This window comes from Malaya genurostris, chromosome 3 (assembly GCF_030247185.1).
Source record: "Malaya genurostris strain Urasoe2022 chromosome 3, Malgen_1.1, whole genome shotgun sequence".
Classification (NCBI taxonomy): Eukaryota; Metazoa; Arthropoda; class Insecta; order Diptera; family Culicidae; genus Malaya; species Malaya genurostris.
The window spans coordinates 167463528-167485550 of NC_080572.1; the positions used below are offsets into that span (position 1 = coordinate 167463528).

The window sequence follows — 22023 nt, forward strand, 5'->3', positions numbered from 1 at the left end:
CGTGAATACGACTTACTTTACTATGGGGTGCCTTTTCAAAATTTACCCTCTGAGAGAGTGATAAGTTTTTGATCGTGAATATCTATTGTTGTATCTAATGAATCAACATAATTCTTGCGACATGCCATCGGAAATATGATCACAATTTTATGATAAAATTTTCAGTTTTGTGACATAGTCTCAAATAATTCAAAATTAAACTTTTCTGAAATGTTTGGTATAAACGAGTATCAAAGAGGATAATTCATAAGGCGCGTTTGCCTTTCTCGTATTTTTAAAGCTCATAGCTCAGTGATCTGTGAAAAGATTTATATAATCTAACTACCAATAGAATCGAATTTTTTCAATTTAAACGTGTATAGCAAAAGCATTGAAGTATTTCAATAGTACACTATTGAAAAACCTGTCTCATTTGATCCATGTCAACACCAGCCAATCAGAACGCGTTCTAAGGAAGAGAACAAAATATCTGCTGCTGTACAACAAATCGTCCGGGAAAAATGTTCCGAAAAGTGGTGAATATCGCAGTGAGTTCCTCAATTTGGTCCTTGTGAATGCTAGAAACGAATCCCTACAACATATTGATAGTTTCTTTCAATGAATTATGCAAATCCGAAATGAAATAATCGACATTAAAATTCTGTATGCGGCTATTTTTATAGCCGTTAGGACCGCCCATTAGTGAAAAAGCTACAAACGAAATCACATAAAAGGGAATCTCTTAACAAAAATTCAATCAGTTTGGATTCTATCGCCACTGCGAGCAGATGTGTTTTGTGTCGTCTGCACAGCTAGTTTCGCTTTCGACAAGAGCGATTACGTCACAGCTGCCGGTGGAGAGCATTGCATAAAATCAGCCGTTCTAATGGCTCTAAAAGTTTTCTAAAGAACTATTAGGATTTGTTGTTCGCAAATCGTAGGGAAATATCCTCAGTTTACTGCAAATCAAGAACAGTTTGCTTAAATTTGTGCACTTTTCGCTGTGTGAAATTCACAGTAATCGAGATCAAGTGAAGCCTTTTTTCGCGAAAAATGTTCCAGAGTTTAATGTCGTAGAGAATTACGCAATTTGACTCTTCTGAATGCTGGAAACGAATCCCTACAGCATATTGATAGTTTCTTTCAATAAATTATGCAAATCCGAAATGATATAATCGACATTAAAATTCTGTATGCGGCTATTTTTATAGCCGTTAGGACCGCCCATTAGTGAAAAGGCTACAAACGAAAACAGGTAGAAACAAGCCTCTCAACAAAACTTGAATTAGTTTGGATTGTATCGCCACTGCGAGCAGATGTGTTTTGTGTCGTCTGGACAATTAGTTTCGCTTTCGACAAGAGCGATTACGTCACAGCTGCCAGTCATTAGCATTGGTGAAAAAACAACGGTGGAGAGCATTGCACAAAATCAGCCGTTCTAATGGCTCTAAAAGTTTTCAAAAGAACTATTAGGATTTGTTTTCGCAAATCGTAGGGAAATATCCTCAGTTTACTGCAAATCTAGAACAGTTTGGTTAGATTTGTGCACATTTCGCTGTGTGAAACTCACAGTAAACGAGATCAAGTGAAGCCTTCTTTGTTTTTGCGAAAAATGTTCCAGAGTTTAATGTCGTAGATAATTACGCAATTTGACCTTTCTGAATGCTAGAAACGAGTCCCTTCAGCATATTGATAGTTTGTTTCAATAAATTATGCAAATCTGAAATGAAATAATCAACATTAAAATTCTGAATGCGGCTATTTTTATAGCCGTTAGGACCGCCCATTAGTGAAAAAGCTACAAACGAAATTGCATGTGAGATTTTGTCACTGAAGCGTACGACTTCTTGGAAGATGTAGCAGAACTAAGAATATTTGAAGTGACCGAGACATTGGAGTTTGAAATTTGTTCGTTAGCAAGCGTTTGCTTGATCGCTGTCAAGATTTTCGTTTCGAAGCGTTGTTCGAGTTTTATAAACTCATTCCGCATGCCTACTTTTATTTTATCCTCGAGATTCGTAACGAAAGCGGTGGTGTCATTTATTTTTGAAAGCATTTCCGTACAGGTTTTCTGCACATCATTAAGACAGGTTTGTTTACGTCTGCACGCAAAACACATATACTTTAAAGCAACATTCTCCCGCAAAGCACAAATGCCAGCCGCGTTGATATCCGAGCATTTTACATGGAGAATCTGCTCACAGCCGCCAAAGCAGTAAACTCTATCATTTTCAGACACAATTTTTAAAGCACACACATTACAAGTGACCGACGTCATAGGTAATCGGTTATTAGCCTTCCACCGCTTCTTCACTCAGCGGAGGCACACAGGCCTGAAGAACAAAAAGGAGAAACAGTGCTATTGTGTGTCTTTCAATGCACTACGCGACTGTTAGATCTGGATCTGCTAATAACATTACCGCACTTTAACGAAATGAGTCACTAGTTACGGTTACTAAATGCACGTATATTCTACTATTCGTTGGCAGAATTTCGTGTAAATGTGTAATCGGTATCACTGTGAATTGATGATTTATTCGACGGTAACATAAACAAACAATCCATTCCAAATGTAAACAAGACTATAACATCATGTAGAGAAAAAAATGCTTATCATTTTATAAATTGATTCAAAACTTGTTTTAAATTGATAAGGTTAAGCTAGTGTATGCCTAAACAAACTCTTTTGTTCATATTCATTATTCAAACAAAAGTTTTTTGTAGAGTCTCTTAGCAATATTTTCTTAAACATTAGTTGTATGAGAAAGGCATCACAACACCACTAGGTGGATTGAAACAGTTCTGTTTTCAATATGAAATGACATAACTCACGTGCGATTGAAAATTTTGAACGATTATAACGACGCACCACAACAAAAGACTCAAGTCATAAAAATAATACTTCTTCAAGAAAACTGATGAAAACGCATGATAAAGTTCATGGGAGTTTCCAGCATCCACTTGTCCCCACTTTGTCCTTCATTACCCTATTGAGCGATTATTGGTTAGTGACTAATTTTTGCTTTTGACTGTTTATAGTTTTTGTCGTGAATACGACTTACTTTACTATGGGGTGCCTTTTCAAAATTTACCCTCTGAGAGAGTGATAAGTTTTTGATCGTGAATATCTATTGTTGTATCTAATGAATCAACATAATTCTTGCGACATGCCATCGGAAATATGATCACAATTTTATGATAAAATTTTCAGTTTTGTGACATAGTCTCAAATAATTCAAAATTAAACTTTTCTGAAATGTTTGGTATAAACGAGTATCAAAGAGGATAATTCATAAGGCGCGTTTGCCTTTCTCGTATTTTTAAAGCTCATAGCTCAGTGATCTGTGAAAAGATTTATATAATCTAACTACCAATAGAATCGAATTTTTTCAATTTAAACGTGTATAGCAAAAGCATTGAAGTATTTCAATAGTACACTATTGAAAAACCTGTCTCATTTGATCCATGTCAACACCAGCCAATCAGAACGCGTTCTAAGGAAGAGAACAAAATATCTGCTGCTGTACAACAAATCGTCCGGGAAAAATGTTCCGAAAAGTGGTGAATATCGCAGTGAGTTCCTCAATTTGGTCCTTGTGAATGCTAGAAACGAATCCCTACAACATATTGATAGTTTCTTTCAATGAATTATGCAAATCCGAAATGAAATAATCGACATTAAAATTCTGTATGCGGCTATTTTTATAGCCGTTAGGACCGCCCATTAGTGAAAAAGCTACAAACGAAATCACATAAAAGGGAATCTCTTAACAAAAATTCAATCAGTTTGGATTCTATCGCCACTGCGAGCAGATGTGTTTTGTGTCGTCTGCACAGCTAGTTTCGCTTTCGACAAGAGCGATTACGTCACAGCTGCCGGTGGAGAGCATTGCATAAAATCAGCCGTTCTAATGGCTCTAAAAGTTTTCTAAAGAACTATTAGGATTTGTTGTTCGCAAATCGTAGGGAAATATCCTCAGTTTACTGCAAATCAAGAACAGTTTGCTTAAATTTGTGCACTTTTCGCTGTGTGAAATTCACAGTAATCGAGATCAAGTGAAGCCTTTTTTCGCGAAAAATGTTCCAGAGTTTAATGTCGTAGAGAATTACGCAATTTGACTCTTCTGAATGCTGGAAACGAATCCCTACAGCATATTGATAGTTTCTTTCAATAAATTATGCAAATCCGAAATGATATAATCGACATTAAAATTCTGTATGCGGCTATTTTTATAGCCGTTAGGACCGCCCATTAGTGAAAAGGCTACAAACGAAAACAGGTAGAAACAAGCCTCTCAACAAAACTTGAATTAGTTTGGATTGTATCGCCACTGCGAGCAGATGTGTTTTGTGTCGTCTGGACAATTAGTTTCGCTTTCGACAAGAGCGATTACGTCACAGCTGCCAGTCATTAGCATTGGTGAAAAAGGCGGGTGGGTAATGTCAGAGACATAACTGGATGTCGTGAATACGAAAACAACTGACATGTTCCTTAACACTTCCGAATATCAATTAGTTGATCAATTGTATGAATTATGCAAGCATTCCCCTTTTCCACATTTTTCGCAAAAACAAAGAAGGCTTCAATTGATCTCGATTACTGTGAATTTCACCCAGCGAAAAGTGCACAAATCTAACCAAACTGTTCTAGATTTGCACTAAACTGAGGATATTTCCTTTCGATTTGCGAACAACTAATCCTAATAGTTCTTCAGAAAACTTTTAGAGCCATTAGAACGGCTGATTTGATGTAATGCTCTCCACCGTTGCTTTTTCATCCATGCAAATGACTGGTAGCTGTGACGTCATCGCTCTTGTCGGAAGCGAAACTAACTTTGCAAACGGCAAAAAATACATCTGCTCGTATTGGCGATAGAATCCAAACTGATTCAATTTTTGTTAGGAGCTTTCTTTTACGTGATTTCGTTTGTAGCTTTTTCACTAATGGGCGGTCCTAACGGCTATTAAAATAGCCGCATACAGAATTTTAATGTTGATTATTTCATTTCGGATTTGCATAATTTATTGAAAGACACTATCAACATGATGTAGGGATTCGTTTCTAGCATTCAGAAGGACCAAACTGAGGAACTCACAACGATTTTCACCACTTTTCGGAACATTTTTCTCGAACGATTTGTTGTACAGCAGCAGATATTTTGTTCTCTTCCTCAGAACGCGTTCTGATTGGCTGGTGTTGACATGGGTCAAATGAGACAGGTTTTTCAATAATGTACTATTGAAATACTTCAATGCTTTTTCTATACACGCTTAAGTTGAAAAATTTCGTTTCTATTGGTAGTTAGATTATATAAATATTTCCACAGATCACTGAGCTATGAGCTTTCAAAATACGAGAAAGGCAAACGCGCCTTATGAATTATCCTATTTGATACTCGTTTATACCAAACATTTCAGAAATGTTTAATTTTGGTCGTCAAATGGTGAGATAACTAAGTCCTCACAAGTCCCTATCTCATGCCTCCCCGAGCGTCTATGATGACATTTGATCAATAGAACGGCGTCGACTGGGTGCTATCGCCTTCTGCGTTAGTAGCAGAATGAGAGGGTGCGAAATGGCTTGTAGGTTGAAGCCCATCCTAAAGTGCAGTGTTTATCATAGTATATTACAACATATAATTCTGTTGTTTATTACATCATGTATTATTATTATTATTATTATTATTATTATTATTATTGTTATTATTATTATTATTATTATTATTATTATTATTATTATTAGAAGAGCGTAACTTACACTGCGACATTAACTGTTATATTGTATCATAGCATATAATTTCACATATTATCGGCTTACACTATTTTATGTTATTATATACTATGTTGTATGGTATTATACTGCATTGCATTATATCATATTATATGGTATTATATTATAATATATTATATTATATTGTGTTCTATTATATTATGTTATATTGTATTGCATTATGTTGTATTATATTATATTATATTATATTATATTATATTATATTATATTATATTATATTATATTATATTATATTATATTATAGGGTTTATTATGAGTAGTACTACGTACCTCTGCGCAAAATATAAATTTGTTTTCCTTATAAGTTATCATTTTTAAAGTAAATTTTAACTAAAGATCAAGGTCATCACAAGGTGAGCTTGGTCCTCACTGGTTCCTGTTGTGTTTTATTCATTCTATTATTTATTATATAATTCATTGTACTATATTATGTTGTTTTTTTTATTATTTTCATTATTATATTTATTGTTAGTATTATTAATTTGTCATCAATAATAATAACATATATTATTTTTATAGATGTGGATATTATTATTCTTATTAGAAGAGAAATATTCTACTTCCTGCAGTACTGCGAAGATAGAAGAGCATAACTGACACTCTACAGTAACTGTTATTTTATATATTGATTTATAATATATTATATTGTATGACATTGTATTATATTATATTAAATTAAAATATATTTTATTATATTATGTTATATTATATTATTTTGTAGTATATAAGTATTATTATTATTATTATTATTATTATTATTATTAGTATTATTATTATTATTATTATTACTATTATTATTATTATTATTATTATTATTATTATTACTATTATTATTATTATTATTATTATTATTAGTATTATTATTATTATTATTATTATTATTATTATTATTATTATTATTATTATTATTATTATTATTACTATTATTATTATTATTATTATTTTTATTACTATTATTATTATTATTACTATTGTTACCATTATTATAATCTTTATCATTATCAGCTACATTTTCATTTCCATACTAAACATTTCACTTTACACATATATTATTAAATTGTATCATATTATATTACGTCATATTTTGTGGTATTATATTATATTACATTGTACTATATTGTACTATATTATGGTACAATGTTTGGTATTGTTTTATATAGTATTGTAATGCATTTTTTAATACACAATTATAAGTGTATTATATTGCATTGTGATGTATTACATTTTTATATTTTATGCATAATAATATTTTATTATATTCAGTGTCGTATAGTGACCAAACTATATTATAATATATTATGGTATATTTTACTATATTATGTCACATAACATTATGATACTATTATATTCATCATAAAATATTATAGTAGACTATAATACACTGTACCATACGATTTTGCACCGTTTTATACTATATTGTGTTTTATTGTATTATACTGCCGGAAATTATATTAAAGTGTATTATGTTACATTATATAATACTATGCTCAAGTACATTGTAAGGGAAGAGGGATGGGAGTGCATCAGGGTATCTTACAAGTGAACGACTGGATGAAGGAGTGAAATGTCAACCCGATTCACAGGGGAAAGCTGTGTGTTTTCCCCAGAAAGTCTGAAATGAGTAAGACGCACCCTTCTAACAAACAAACCATCAGGCAGGTTTAAGCTGGTACAGCGAATTCTTTTATTATATGGCCGGATGTTATTGCTGGAAGGCGCCGGGTCCTCAAAGTCCATTTTGGCCTTCTTAACAGCAGTAATATGAAAGTTATCTGATAATCAAATTCGGATCTACTGTAAGTCTACCTGCATCCACTGGTAATGCCTTGAACTGATGGTGGCTTCACACATACATACATACATACATTTCAGAAATGTTTAATTTTGAACTATTTGAGATTATGTCACACAACTGAAAATTTTGTCATAAAATTGTGATCATATTTCCGATGACATGTAGCAAAAATTATGTTGATTCGTTAGATACAACAAGAGATATTCACGATCAAAAACTTATCACTCTCTCAGAGGGTAAATTTTGAAAAGGCACCCCATAGTAAAGTAAGTCGTATTCACGACAAAAACAACGGTGGAGAGCATTGCACAAAATCAGCCGTTCTAATGGCTCTAAAAGTTTTCAAAAGAACTATTAGGATTTGTTTTCGCAAATCGTAGGGAAATATCCTCAGTTTACTGCAAATCTAGAACAGTTTGGTTAGATTTGTGCACATTTCGCTGTGTGAAACTCACAGTAAACGAGATCAAGTGAAGCCTTCTTTGTTTTTGCGAAAAATGTTCCAGAGTTTAATGTCGTAGATAATTACGCAATTTGACCTTTCTGAATGCTAGAAACGAGTCCCTTCAGCATATTGATAGTTTGTTTCAATAAATTATGCAAATCTGAAATGAAATAATCAACATTAAAATTCTGAATGCGGCTATTTTTATAGCCGTTAGGACCGCCCATTAGTGAAAAAGCTACAAACGAAATCAGGTAGAAACAAGCCTCTCAACAAAAAGTGAAGCCTTCTTTGTTTTTGCGAAAAATGTGCAAAGGGGAATGCTTGCATAATTCATACAATTGATCAACTAATTGATATTCGGAAGTGTTAAGGAACATGTCAGTTGTTTTCGTATTCACGACATCCAGTTATGTCTCTGACATTACCCACCCGCCTTTTTTTACTACATGAGTATCTGTTCTATAAGAATGTATGTCAATGCAAATGACGTTCAATAAAATTGTATTAGTTTCCAACCGTTTCAATTGCTTTGATTTTCGCCATAGTCACAAAAGTGCAAGAAAAACATGCTTCACTTTTAGATAGAATTTCAATTTCCTCATCTCAACTTTGACTACAGACAAAAAATTTTTGAAAACATCCCTGTTACATTGTGTTGGAGAAGCGTCTCCATATCCAGTCGAGCTACATACGAAACGTTGTAATGGACTCGTTTGCTCGGAATAATCAATTCCGTTCGCCAAATCCGTATGGGCAAACTGAATCTCAGTTTAACTTTTCCGAGCAGCGATGGTATTCCCGTCAGTCTCAAATATATCTAAGCCCAATATAATGAAACTGTATTTCGGTACCGTAAGTATAAAATAAATTTTATAAATTTAGCGCTATACCCAAAATCAGATATCTTCCATCCAATAAACCTTTCTATTTTGGAGAGGAGCGAGCAAAAAATAAAACAGCATCAGTTCAGTGCCGTGGTCAATGGGGAATAGAACAAACTTTTGCTTTACATTCTACACGTCGTTTATCAAACCGAGCTCTAACTTTTGGAAAATTATCTTGTTTAATTTCGTTCTCCAAAAATAGGTTTACCTCGTCTTCAGGGGCGGTGGAAAGCACCAGGACGACTCGACCGGTCTCGGAATCAAGCCATCTGGTGCAAAATTCATTAGCCGCTCCCACGGCCGAACGTTCGCAAATGCCAGCAGCGTGACGACGTCGACCGCACAACTGGGTGGTATTATGGGTAAGTCACACGCCATGAAAACCTTATACATGTGTGACAGCGTTTCTGTTGTCACACCGGACATACCAACCAAAACGAATTGGATCGTGAACGATCCGCAAGAGCAATCTAGTGTTAAACGGTTCAATCTAAACTTACACAGGTCATTTATTGGAAACTGATGGCACACGCTCACTTGCGTGGAGCCAGAATAAAAAATGTTGGACAGCAGCATTGTTACCTTCATTGAGATTATCGTTCAAAACCAGTGTTCAAGAGAAAACGTCTGTAGATACACGGCTATTGTTAGACTAGGTGATTATGACGACAAAATGGGTAAATTTTTATAGCTGTCGATTATTATTTTTAAGGCACACCATTGGTGAGCAATCTACTGTCGATAATGTTTTGAAAAATTGTTGTTTGGTATTATGCTATTATTGAGCTCTTGCCGATCAGCAAAGGAGAACAAAATTGAATCTGAGATTGCTTCGTTTTTTCTACCATTATTTTGGCCTCGTTCCCAGTTAAAATAATAGAAATTATGACTCAATTTGACCTAGTGATTTAGTGAGACTTTTTAGCTGTTATTACCCAATTTTTGAAGGGAAAAGCTTTACCGTGCAAATCTAAAAATAGATTTCGCGTAGTAAGATAAAATTGCACACCTTTGGTCGAATTAATTTGCCATAAAAAAGTCATGCAGCTACGCGACTGGTTCCGAACCGGGAAGTTTTGAGTTGCCAACATACGATACGATTGCATTAGGACATGAGAGTCAACTGACGGTGGCAGGATATATTGACATCATATAATGACTGGTGTTAGTCTCTATCGCTACAAAAATAATCTATCGCTCCCCACCTCTTCCGTCGTTTCCTTCCAACCAGCATATGAATGACTACCTTAGAGAATCTGAGTAAAATAACTCATGAATGATAGTTTTTCAGTGTTTTCTTCTTTGTACCAAGAAGGCGACTTTCAAATAACATTCGAATCAGTTCGCTCGTTCAATTGAAGTTGAGAATTGTCTGTACGTGTATGTGGCATATTTGATTAAAATGCGCACTTATTTTCTCGGCGATGGCTGAATCGATTTTCGTAAGTTTAGATTAGAATAAAAGTTCATTGAAAAACCATTTTATTTTGATCAACTTTGCTATAAAAAGCTCCTCTCTAGCTTTTCTTTCAGGAACCGCATATGATACATTTTTATCAATCTGGCATCTAATGAATATTGATATTTGAAGATTGACTAGTTTTCGATGAAAAAACAATCATAACTTTTTACTGGTAGCTCATATAAAATAGCTTGGTTGAGCAAAATTGTGCACAATAATTAGTTCAACAACTCTTCTGAAAACAACTTTTCCGTAGAACATTTCACAAAAAAGTTAGCACAAAAAAGTGATTTTTCAGGAGCCACCCTACTTTTACTCGGGAAAATTGATGTAACTCGATCAAATGAAAAGCTAGAGAGGTGCTTTTTTCAGCAAAGTTGCTCAAAATAAAAAATTCCTTCAACTTTATTTCAAAACAAAATCATTTTTGAGTTCAATTAAGAAAGTTATATTTCAGATTTCAATCCAAATGAGGACCATCCTAGTAACTTTTTTTATTAAAAGGAGCGCCATTTGAATACAACCAACTTTTGTAAAGACACCAACTACAAAAAGGCGGGTGGGTAATGTCAGAGACATAACTGGATGTCGTGAATACGAAAACAACTGACATGTTCCTTAACACTTCCGAATATCAATTAGTTGATCAATTGTATGAATTATGCAAGCATTCCCCTTTGCACATTTTTCGCAAAAACAAAGAAGGCTTCACTTTTTGTTGAGAGGCTTGTTTCTACCTCATTTCGTTTGTAGCTTTTTCACTAATGGGTGGTCCTAACGGCTATAAAAATAGCCGCATTCAGAATTTTAATGTTGATTATTTCATTTCAGATTTGCATAATTTATTGAAACAAACTATCAATATGCTGAAGGGACTCGTTTCTAGCATTCAGAAAGGTCAAATTGCGTAATTATCTACGACATTAAACTCTGGAACATTTTTCGCAAAAACAAAGAAGGCTTCACTTGATCTCGTTTACTGTGAGTTTCACACAGCGAAATGTGCACAAATCTAACCAAACTGTTCTAGATTTGCAGTAAACTGAGGATATTTCCCTACGATTTGCGAAAACAAATCCTAATAGTTCTTTTGAAAACTTTTAGAGCCATTAGAACGGCTGATTTTGTGCAATGCTCTCCACCGTTGTTTTTTCACCAATGCTAATGACTGGCAGCTGTGACGTAATCGCTCTTGTCGAAAGCGAAACTAATTGTCCAGACGACACAAAACACATCTGCTCGCAGTGGCGATACAATCCAAACTAATTCAAGTTTTGTTGAGAGGCTTGTTTCTACCTGTTTTCGTTTGTAGCCTTTTCACTAATGGGCGGTCCTAACGGCTATAAAAATAGCCGCATACAGAATTTTAATGTCGATTATATCATTTCGGATTTGCATAATTTATTGAAAGAAACTATCAATATGCTGTAGGGATTCGTTTCCAGCATTCAGAAGAGTCAAATTGCGTAATTCTCTACGACATTAAACTCTGGAACATTTTTCGCGAAAAAAGGCTTCACTTGATCTCGATTACTGTGAATTTCACACAGCGAAAAGTGCACAAATTTAAGCAAACTGTTCTTGATTTGCAGTAAACTGAGGATATTTCCCTACGATTTGCGAACAACAAATCCTAATAGTACTTTAGAAAACTTTTAGAGCCATTAGAACGGCTGATTTTATGCAATGCTCTCCACCGGCAGCTGTGACGTAATCGCTCTTGTCGAAAGCGAAACTAGCTGTGCAGACGACACAAAACACATCTGCTCGCAGTGGCGATAGAATCCAAACTGATTGAATTTTTGTTAAGAGATTCCCTTTTATGTGATTTCGTTTGTAGCTTTTTCACTAATGGGCGGTCCTAACGGCTATAAAAATAGCCGCATACAGAATTTTAATGTCGATTATTTCATTTCGGATTTGCATAATTCATTGAAAGAAACTATCAATATGTTGTAGGGATTCGTTTCTAGCATTCACAAGGACCAAATTGAGGAACTCACTGCGATATTCACCACTTTTCGGAACATTTTTCCCGGACGATTTGTTGTACAGCAGCAGATATTTTGTTCTCTTCCTTAGAACGCGTTCTGATTGGCTGGTGTTGACATGGATCAAATGAGACAGGTTTTTCAATAGTGTACTATTGAAATACTTCAATGCTTTTGCTATACACGTTTAAATTGAAAAAATTCGATTCTATTGGTAGTTAGATTATATAAATCTTTTCACAGATCACTGAGCTATGAGCTTTAAAAATACGAGAAAGGCAAACGCGCCTTATGAATTATCCTCTTTGATACTCGTTTATACCAAACATTTCAGAAAAGTTTAATTTTGAATTATTTGAGACTATGTCACAAAACTGAAAATTTTATCATAAAATTGTGATCATATTTCCGATGGCATGTCTCAAGAATTATGTTGATTCATTAGATACAACAATAGATATTCACGATCAAAAACTTATCACTCTCTCAGAGGGTAAATTTTGAAAAGGCACCCCATAGTAAAGTAAGTCGTATTCACGACAAAAACTAATATTTAATAGTGAAAATATTTTTGACACGCTAATTTCCCGTTTCGGACAATAGTGGATTGGCAAGTTTTTATGATTGATGATCAACCAATTTCCCATTAGTCACCTTAGTTTGCGATTTCCGCTTCCTGAAGCCCCGTAAGTAATGTTAAAAATCATCGAAATTGAAGTTTCATGATATCTACCTAGATTGACTCACACAAAATTATTTAAATGAAAGGCCTCATAATACGGGTCGGTTGCTTTAAACTCAACATTTCAAATTTCAAATCGAAGGTATTTTACTGGTTTTGGATCCAAAAATAATGAGTGTGATTCGATATTACTTGAGTTTGCTTTAGGCCAGGATGATATAATCAGCGCCGCCAGTGAACATTTTCCAATGTCCTATTAGCAAAGCTTTTTATTTAGATTCAATCTACAAATCATACCAATTAAAGATTGAGTAAAACAGATATTTTGTTAGCCCATTCTTGTTACCTTCTAAGTAGATGTTAAGAATTTATGAATGGAAGTGATAAGCATGTAATATGCATGTTGAAAAAGTAGCCATTTCACAAATAGTGAATAATATTCATCTAAAGCTAAAAATCGTTTTCATAGACCCACCATAACTACGTAAAAAACATCAGATCAACATAGTATAAAGTACAGCAAGAACTAAAGATAAATCGATAGGATTTTTGTCGTGAATACGACTTACTTTACTATGGGGTGCCTTTTCAAAATTTACCCTCTGAGAGAGTGATAAGTTTTTGATCGTGAATATCTATTGTTGTATCTAATGAATCAACATAATTCTTGCGACATGCCATCGGAAATATGATCACAATTTTATGATAAAATTTTCAGTTTTGTGACATAGTCTCAAATAATTCAAAATTAAACTTTTCTGAAATGTTTGGTATAAACGAGTATCAAAGAGGATAATTCATAAGGCGCGTTTGCCTTTCTCGTATTTTTAAAGCTCATAGCTCAGTGATCTGTGAAAAGATTTATATAATCTAACTACCAATAGAATCGAATTTTTTCAATTTAAACGTGTATAGCAAAAGCATTGAAGTATTTCAATAGTACACTATTGAAAAACCTGTCTCATTTGATCCATGTCAACACCAGCCAATCAGAACGCGTTCTAAGGAAGAGAACAAAATATCTGCTGCTGTACAACAAATCGTCCGGGAAAAATGTTCCGAAAAGTGGTGAATATCGCAGTGAGTTCCTCAATTTGGTCCTTGTGAATGCTAGAAACGAATCCCTACAACATATTGATAGTTTCTTTCAATGAATTATGCAAATCCGAAATGAAATAATCGACATTAAAATTCTGTATGCGGCTATTTTTATAGCCGTTAGGACCGCCCATTAGTGAAAAAGCTACAAACGAAATCACATAAAAGGGAATCTCTTAACAAAAATTCAATCAGTTTGGATTCTATCGCCACTGCGAGCAGATGTGTTTTGTGTCGTCTGCACAGCTAGTTTCGCTTTCGACAAGAGCGATTACGTCACAGCTGCCGGTGGAGAGCATTGCATAAAATCAGCCGTTCTAATGACTCTAAAAGTTTTCTAAAGAACTATTAGGATTTGTTGTTCGCAAATCGTAGGGAAATATCCTCAGTTTACTGCAAATCAAGAACAGTTTGCTTAAATTTGTGCACTTTTCGCTGTGTGAAATTCACAGTAATCGAGATCAAGTGAAGCCTTTTTTCGCGAAAAATGTTCCAGAGTTTAATGTCGTAGAGAATTACGCAATTTGACTCTTCTGAATGCTGGAAACGAATCCCTACAGCATATTGATAGTTTCTTTCAATAAATTATGCAAATCCGAAATGATATAATCGACATTAAAATTCTGTATGCGGCTATTTTTATAGCCGTTAGGACCGCCCATTAGTGAAAAGGCTACAAACGAAAACAGGTAGAAACAAGCCTCTCAACAAAACTTGAATTAGTTTGGATTGTATCGCCACTGCGAGCAGATGTGTTTTGTGTCGTCTGGACAATTAGTTTCGCTTTCGACAAGAGCGATTACGTCACAGCTGCCAGTCATTAGCATTGGTGAAAAAACAACGGTGGAGAGCATTGCACAAAATCAGCCGTTCTAATGGCTCTAAAAGTTTTCAAAAGAACTATTAGGATTTGTTGTTCGCAAATCGTAGGGAAATATCCTCAGTTTACTGCAAATCTAGAACAGTTTGGTTAGATTTGTGCACATTTCGCTGTGTGAAACTCACAGTAAACGAGATCAAGTGAAGCCTTCTTTGTTTTTGCGAAAAATGTTCCAGAGTTTAATGTCGTAGATAATTACGCAATTTGACCTTTCTGAATGCTAGAAACGAGTCCCTTCAGCATATTGATAGTTTGTTTCAATAAATTATGCAAATCTGAAATGAAATAATCAACATTAAAATTCTGAATGCGGCTATTTTTATAGCCGTTAGGACCGCCCATTAGTGAAAAAGCTACAAACGAAATCAGGTAGAAACAAGCCTCTCAACAAAAAGTGAAGCCTTCTTTGTTTTTGCGAAAAATGTGCAAAGGGGAATGCTTGCATAATTCATACAATTGATCAACTAATTGATATTCGGAAGTGTTAAGGAACATGTCAGTTGTTTTCGTATTCACGACATCCAGTTATGTCTCTGACATTACCCACCCGCCTTTTTTTTAATTTCTCTATTTCCAGTACATCCGGGGTGTGAATTTTGGTTTTCGTTTATTGCAGCGTCACGTTTGAAGACGTTTTGAAAATTTGGGAAACACTTATCATTCTGTATTTTCGGAAGCAAAAATCGGTCATCGATAAATTTAAACAATTCAAGCATTCATTTGACTCCAATCCAAGCTTGTGAAATTCATCTCTGAGGAAACATTGCGGATTCAATTAATATTTTAACAAAAACTTACACAATTTAAGTAGGAATCACTTAAGAACGTTCTCAAATTTCCAATTTAGGCCATCATTTCAAAATATCAAATTATTGTTTTCAAACGCATCTTTGGATATATGAAATAGCAAAATATGGTTGTTACTGCTCTTTATTGATGCATAGAATTACTCGGGTTGAAAGTCAAACACATGATCGACAAAAGTGTTTGAACTCCTTTTTTCAAAATTCTCTTGCATAGTTTTATCTGAAATATAATATAATATAATATCTTGACTTGCTATAATCTTAACACGATTAGAATGTTTGCTTCTGATTTGGAATCATATTCATAACATAATGTGATAGAAATATTTAGATTATATATAATTTTGATAGAATCCTGTTATGCTCTGTTGATCGGGTTATTACAATATAAATTACGGTAGTACTGATTTGTGCGACGGCAGATTCCGCTGATTGGTTGCCAATTAAGTTTTGTTTTTACGCTTTGTGTTTGACTTATCAGTGCGTAGGCAGTTGATATTGATCAACTGACAAGACTCAGCCGTTCAATATAAGCCGCTAAGCAGACGTAAAGTCACGTTTACTATTTTGTACCAAAGCGCAACGTATAAAGTGTTAATCGACATTTGAAAATTACTATAAGAAGCACATTCATATTAAAAAAAATCGGTGAACTTCCTTTACTTCCTTTACGACGAACTAACTACGGTGCTAACAATGCTATTATTGGCTTGCAGAGATCATTCAACCGCGTTTCATCAGGATTTGACTTCAATTTATCACGCAGTAGGATACTTGGAAATTTTTTATATATTACTAGAAATTATCATTAGGGCCATATTGTGTCTGTTGATTATACCTAAATAAATAAATAAATAAATATCATAAATGAAATCCCCAGTGTAATAGTACTGTAGTTGAGCAACCCGTGACACCAAAAGCGCCGTCTGGTGTAGAATGGGTGCGTAAATGCTCCTAAATGCACGTACAAAGCTGCCTGCGCATTTAACACCACCACAGTAGCAGAAAAAAGGACACATGTTACTCACTTGAAGCGCTGCCATTGTCACCGTACAGTGGGAAATCTAGGTTTACTTAATTTATGCTACTGGTTGTGTTAAATGCGCAGACAACTTTATATGTTACATGCATTTTAGGAGCATTTACGCACCCATTCTACACCAGACGGCACTTTTGGTGTCACGGGTTACTCAATTACATTACTATTACACTGGGGAATCTAGGTTTATTTCATTTATGGTAAAAGGTAGTCGAAGCGAATGGATGAGAAAGGATAGTAAAACAGTTGGTAAGGCGTGACGAACATGACATTATTCTGAGTCAAGTATCGGAAAAAATGTACAAAACGGTGTCCATCGTCATTCTTCTCTGCAAGAAAAAATCACGATAAAGGTATTTCATTTCATGTAATTAATTAGACATCATTAAACAATTCAGAGCTGTGGTAAGGACTGCTTTCGAAGAAATACAGCATACAAAGATGATCACCAAACTTAATTTTAAGTCGGATATTTTTTAAACTCTCAGGGTATAAATAAAAACATATCCATGTTTTTCAGTTCGCTTTCACATCTCATCCAAGTCAGTCGATAAAACAAAACCGCTTACGTTCGGGACAGAAGAAACGAAGTACAGTATTGTGTAGTGAACAATAGAACGACCTCGAAATGAGTGAACCAAACGAACAAAAGCTACCGCCGACACGAAAGAATAGAATTGTTGTTGACTTCAGGCAGTGCAAAATTCGACCTTCGATACGAGAACTTGAAGGTTTGCTTAAGGAGCAAATGCATCTTGACATTAAACGTGTGCATTTACTTCAATGCAATAGGACAAATAATGTTATTTACATCCAGTTTTATAAAGTGTTGAATGCAATTCAATTCGCAAAAGACAATAACAATGTGCACTATGTGGAGCACGAGAACATTAAGTACAACATTTCAGTATATATGGAAGATAGTGCTATAGAAGTGCGTGTGCATGATCTTCCCTCAAGCGTCACCGATTCATATATTCGCAAAACTATGTCCCATTACGAAGAGATTCTCTCTATCGAAAAAGAAAAGTGGAAGAGTTTTGGTACTCTAAATGGCGTAAGTTTATTACGCAAACACTTGAAGAAGGCTATACCTTATTATAAGCAATGCAATAAACTGGACAAGGAGACAATGTGATAAACTGGACAACGAGACAACCACATCAAAGGACAACGGTGCTTCCTTCACCCAAGCAACCCCAGTACACCTGTGACAGCCACCAACAACAATGAAGCATCCCCTTTAGAACAAAGTACGCCGGCTGCAGTTAACAACTTACCCTCCAACCAATCAGCAATTGCAACCAATGTACAACAAGGTGCATCTACAGCAACTAGCAACGAAAAGAGGACGGATCTCGACAACAATACCATCGATGCGGCAATGGATGACGAGACGAACCACGAACGAAGTGTCCCTCAATCCTCGCAGGAGGGTAATGGAAGCTCCTCTCCCCCTAGAAAAAGGGTGACAACGAGATCCAACTAAAAAAAATATTTAAAAAATCGGCTCAATCGGCCACGTAAAGCTTGTACGCAAATAGGCCAGAATGAAAATATCTTTTAAATAAAAAAAAATATATTCATGTTTTTGAGAGGTTGATTTACTGAACCTTCTCTTTCAAGATAAATGCCCGAAACTATCCATAAAATTCTGTACAACATTTTTCTTACACATCTTACAACTTACATCCTTTATCTACCCTTTCTTCAAATCCTTCTCGTTTCTTGAAAAAACTTCTGTTTTCCGAAGCTTTCCTTTCCTAATCGCCTAAAATTTTTCTACTGGGCGAAGAACTGGCGAGTTTGGCGGATTTACCTACTTCAACCTACTTTGAACTCTTTGGCCCTGAACCGAATAAAAAGGTTCAGATTTCGCTAGAAATCATTCCTCATTTTCCTTGCGTTCACAGAGTTGTATCTCTTCGCTTTTGTTTCAAACTATTCCACGATCAACCTGTGGGACTAGCCTGGATTTTCTACAACATTTTTTAGACACAATGCCGAAGAGATAACTGCCAGCATGTCTGCAAGTAGGGAACAATAAAAGCAACTGATTAGATCATAAGATCTTTCATTGGAATCTAAGTTTATTGAAATCGGTTCAACCATCGACATGAGTTTCATATTTCAGAACCGAATAACTTGCAGCGATGAGTTTTTTGGTCGTCAACTATCGAGATCTTCAAAAAGGAAGATGTTTGGAATCAGGTTGAATGGATTTAATGATTGGGGTAATCTCTTGAATGGCAGTTTGAAATATTCAACACTAATCATCATGCAAGTCCATAATCGGGAAGCGGATCAGGATAATACTCAATAACAATCGATCGTGCTATAATTCCTATAGTTTGAATAAAGAGTTCCAGAATCGGAGATAAATATGAACATATACATCAAATGCATATCAAAAGATACTACTTTTACAATGACAATTCTTCGACAAATTTCTGCTCCAAAAATTCTTTGACAATAGTTATTAGATAAGAACAGTTTCGTTCCAGACAAATTCATTTACTGACAATTGCGTGTAAAAAAATGAACATATCTTGGTCTGTAATTAATTGCATAATAATTTATCTAGGTTGCTGTTTCGAAATAAAAACACAAACAACTTACGAATTATTATCGTAGTATAAAAGATATTCTCGAATACCGCGTTCAAAGGTGCATTTGTAGAAGTAGCATGTAAATTTCTAACTCCGGTTTCGACACATTCGCCGCTCTCGAGAACATGTGTCAAAAATACCTCCATTTAATAATAGCAATATTGCTCTCTCTGATGGTAATCCAGTATAATTCCGTATCACACCACAGACACAATGTTCCGATTACATGCTGTTCGACATGGTTTCCCACGCACGGTATGGAATGATTCTGCATCATGCAGATTGCAGATGCCTAGCAACCGTTGCCACCCACGTAGAATGAACTAGGTCGGTCATTGGAACTTCCTGTTAATTTCATATAGACGAAATCGCTAAACAATCGGTTTTCGCTGAGGATATAATAGCACCGCTCTGTGCAATCGATTGTTAGTTTCGATGGACAAACCCCTTGCATTCTGTTCAGGTACATACAAAATTATGACGCTCATCAATGACAACAAATTCAGCATATTATTCAGCACAGCAATATTCATGGCGAGTTTATTTTCCATATATTCATCTCAAGATACCAGGAAACATTTCTAATTAAACTCTACTTGCCTGCTCCTACTATCAACTGAGCTTTTTGATGGCTCTGTGACGCATACACTGATGCGGTGAGAATGGGTACATTGGTATTCGAATTAAGAATGCGCATGAGCCACCGTCAATGTTAATCTCCCATTTAAAAAAAAAATCTTGTGCGTTTCAGACCACGGATTAACGAACAACAGAAAATTTTATAAAACGGCTGAACACAAAGCACTACAATATCTGAAGTTATGTATTATTGTTTTTTTTATCACGATTTATCTCTCTCTATAGAAAATTTCTAGAATTGCACTCATGTTTTTATGCGTATTTTCAATGTTATGCTGATGTTTTTTTATGCTATATGACTCCCGCACATGCAAAAGAGTTGAGTGTACTGAAATGACTGTGGGTGCACTTTTCACGGATTTGTTTTCATTAAACATTGTCGCAGACAACTCAGCCGATTTCAATAATCACAGAGCTCAGCAAGAGTGAGTGCGGAACGCGGGGTGATTCAAAGTGATTCAATTCCATGTACTGATGTCGCAAATCGCGTTTATTTTGACAAACCTGTCGTACGCGCATCTTGACGCTTCGTGTAACGCTTACATTCTGGTGGCAACATTAGGATGCTGTCAGAGTGACAGCGTTACACGAAGCGTCGATGCGTGCGTGCGAGCTAGTTCCCGCATACGCATGGCTGCCAGATGGCTGACTAAACGCTGCCAGCGGGAAAAATATGGCTGGCAGACATTCTGGTGACCGACTGCCTCACTGCTGCCAGATATATAACTCAAACGATACAACCGTATCCACCAGGATTTTTCCACATTGAAATCTTTGACATTTTCAGCGAAGGTGAGAAGATGAAAACGCTCGGCTAACTTAGATACAGACGACTTTGTTTTGTCAAATTGGATTTGACAACCGTCACTGAATCAATTTTGGTAGCCTTCTGGTGGCCATGGCTGCCCAGGTAGCCAAAACGCTATGCGGGTTGCATTTGATCAAAGCAAATCTGTCAAAGTGAACGCGATGAGACAACAGTATTGAATCGCTACGCTTCGGTCCGCGTTCCGCGCTCACTCTGACATCAATCTTACACTAGTTTTAAAAATTAAAAGACTTTTTACCATTTTTCTACTTGCACAGCTTTCCTGCATAGTAGGCTAAACTAATTCTGACAAAATTGGGCTCATTTGAAGGCAACTATTGATTTACACAGTTCTAAAATTCAAAAATGGACCGTTCATAAACCACATAGACCAAAATTTAGTATTTCAACTGCCCACCCCCCTCGTAGACTTTCGTAGACTTTTCAAACTAAATTAAATAACTTAAATCTCAATTAAATTTTGGGGATATAGTTATTCAAGATATTAAAGAGGTAAGAATATATGTACAATAAATCTCAAACGGCTTTATTGGATGAACGATAAGAAAGAACAAGTGTTTTCTTGTAGAGTGATTGAAATCAACAATTTTACTGGTGTAAATAGTTCGCTGGTTTGATATCCACCTCCGGGCTGTATTTTTTGGCAAATATTTACTTTCGTAATTCCAATCATGTTGATTTTTTTCAAATTTGCTTCTGAATTCCGCATGGGACCGTGATACCTTTCATTTCAATGTAAGTTTATCAAAATCGGTTCAGCCATCTCCGAAAAAACCTAGTGAGATTAAAAAACGTAAAAATTCTAAATCGGCCTCAAGACAACTCATGTTGATAGTTGCTACCAGTATTTTTCGGTTATTCTTTTAAGAATCGAAGAAAATTAGTTTGAAGGATACCACAGTATTAAAGATGACAGTATGATTGATATCAGAAAGGCATCAATAAACCACTAGGTGGATTGAAACAGGTTTTTATTCGAGATCGGCTATAGGTGAGCGATAAATTGTAATTATTTTCTCACCCTACTTTCATCGGTCCTTTGCAACTTTCCTAAATTCTTTGGACATTTCAGTCGTCAGAACGCTGATTGA

General features: G+C 35.2%; 1 protein-coding gene across 2 annotated transcripts in view; it reads left to right on the forward strand.

Annotated features, from left to right (window-relative positions):
• LOC131436379 (uncharacterized) overlaps positions 1-22023 on the forward strand; it is a 731094-nt gene that overhangs the window by 701638 nt on the left and 7433 nt on the right. For both annotated transcript variants that reach the window (XM_058605077.1, XM_058605076.1), the window contains one exon: positions 9100-9259. In XM_058605077.1, coding sequence (XP_058461060.1) covers positions 9100-9259 — 160 coding nt within the window. The remainder of the gene's footprint in view (positions 1-9099; positions 9260-22023) is intronic.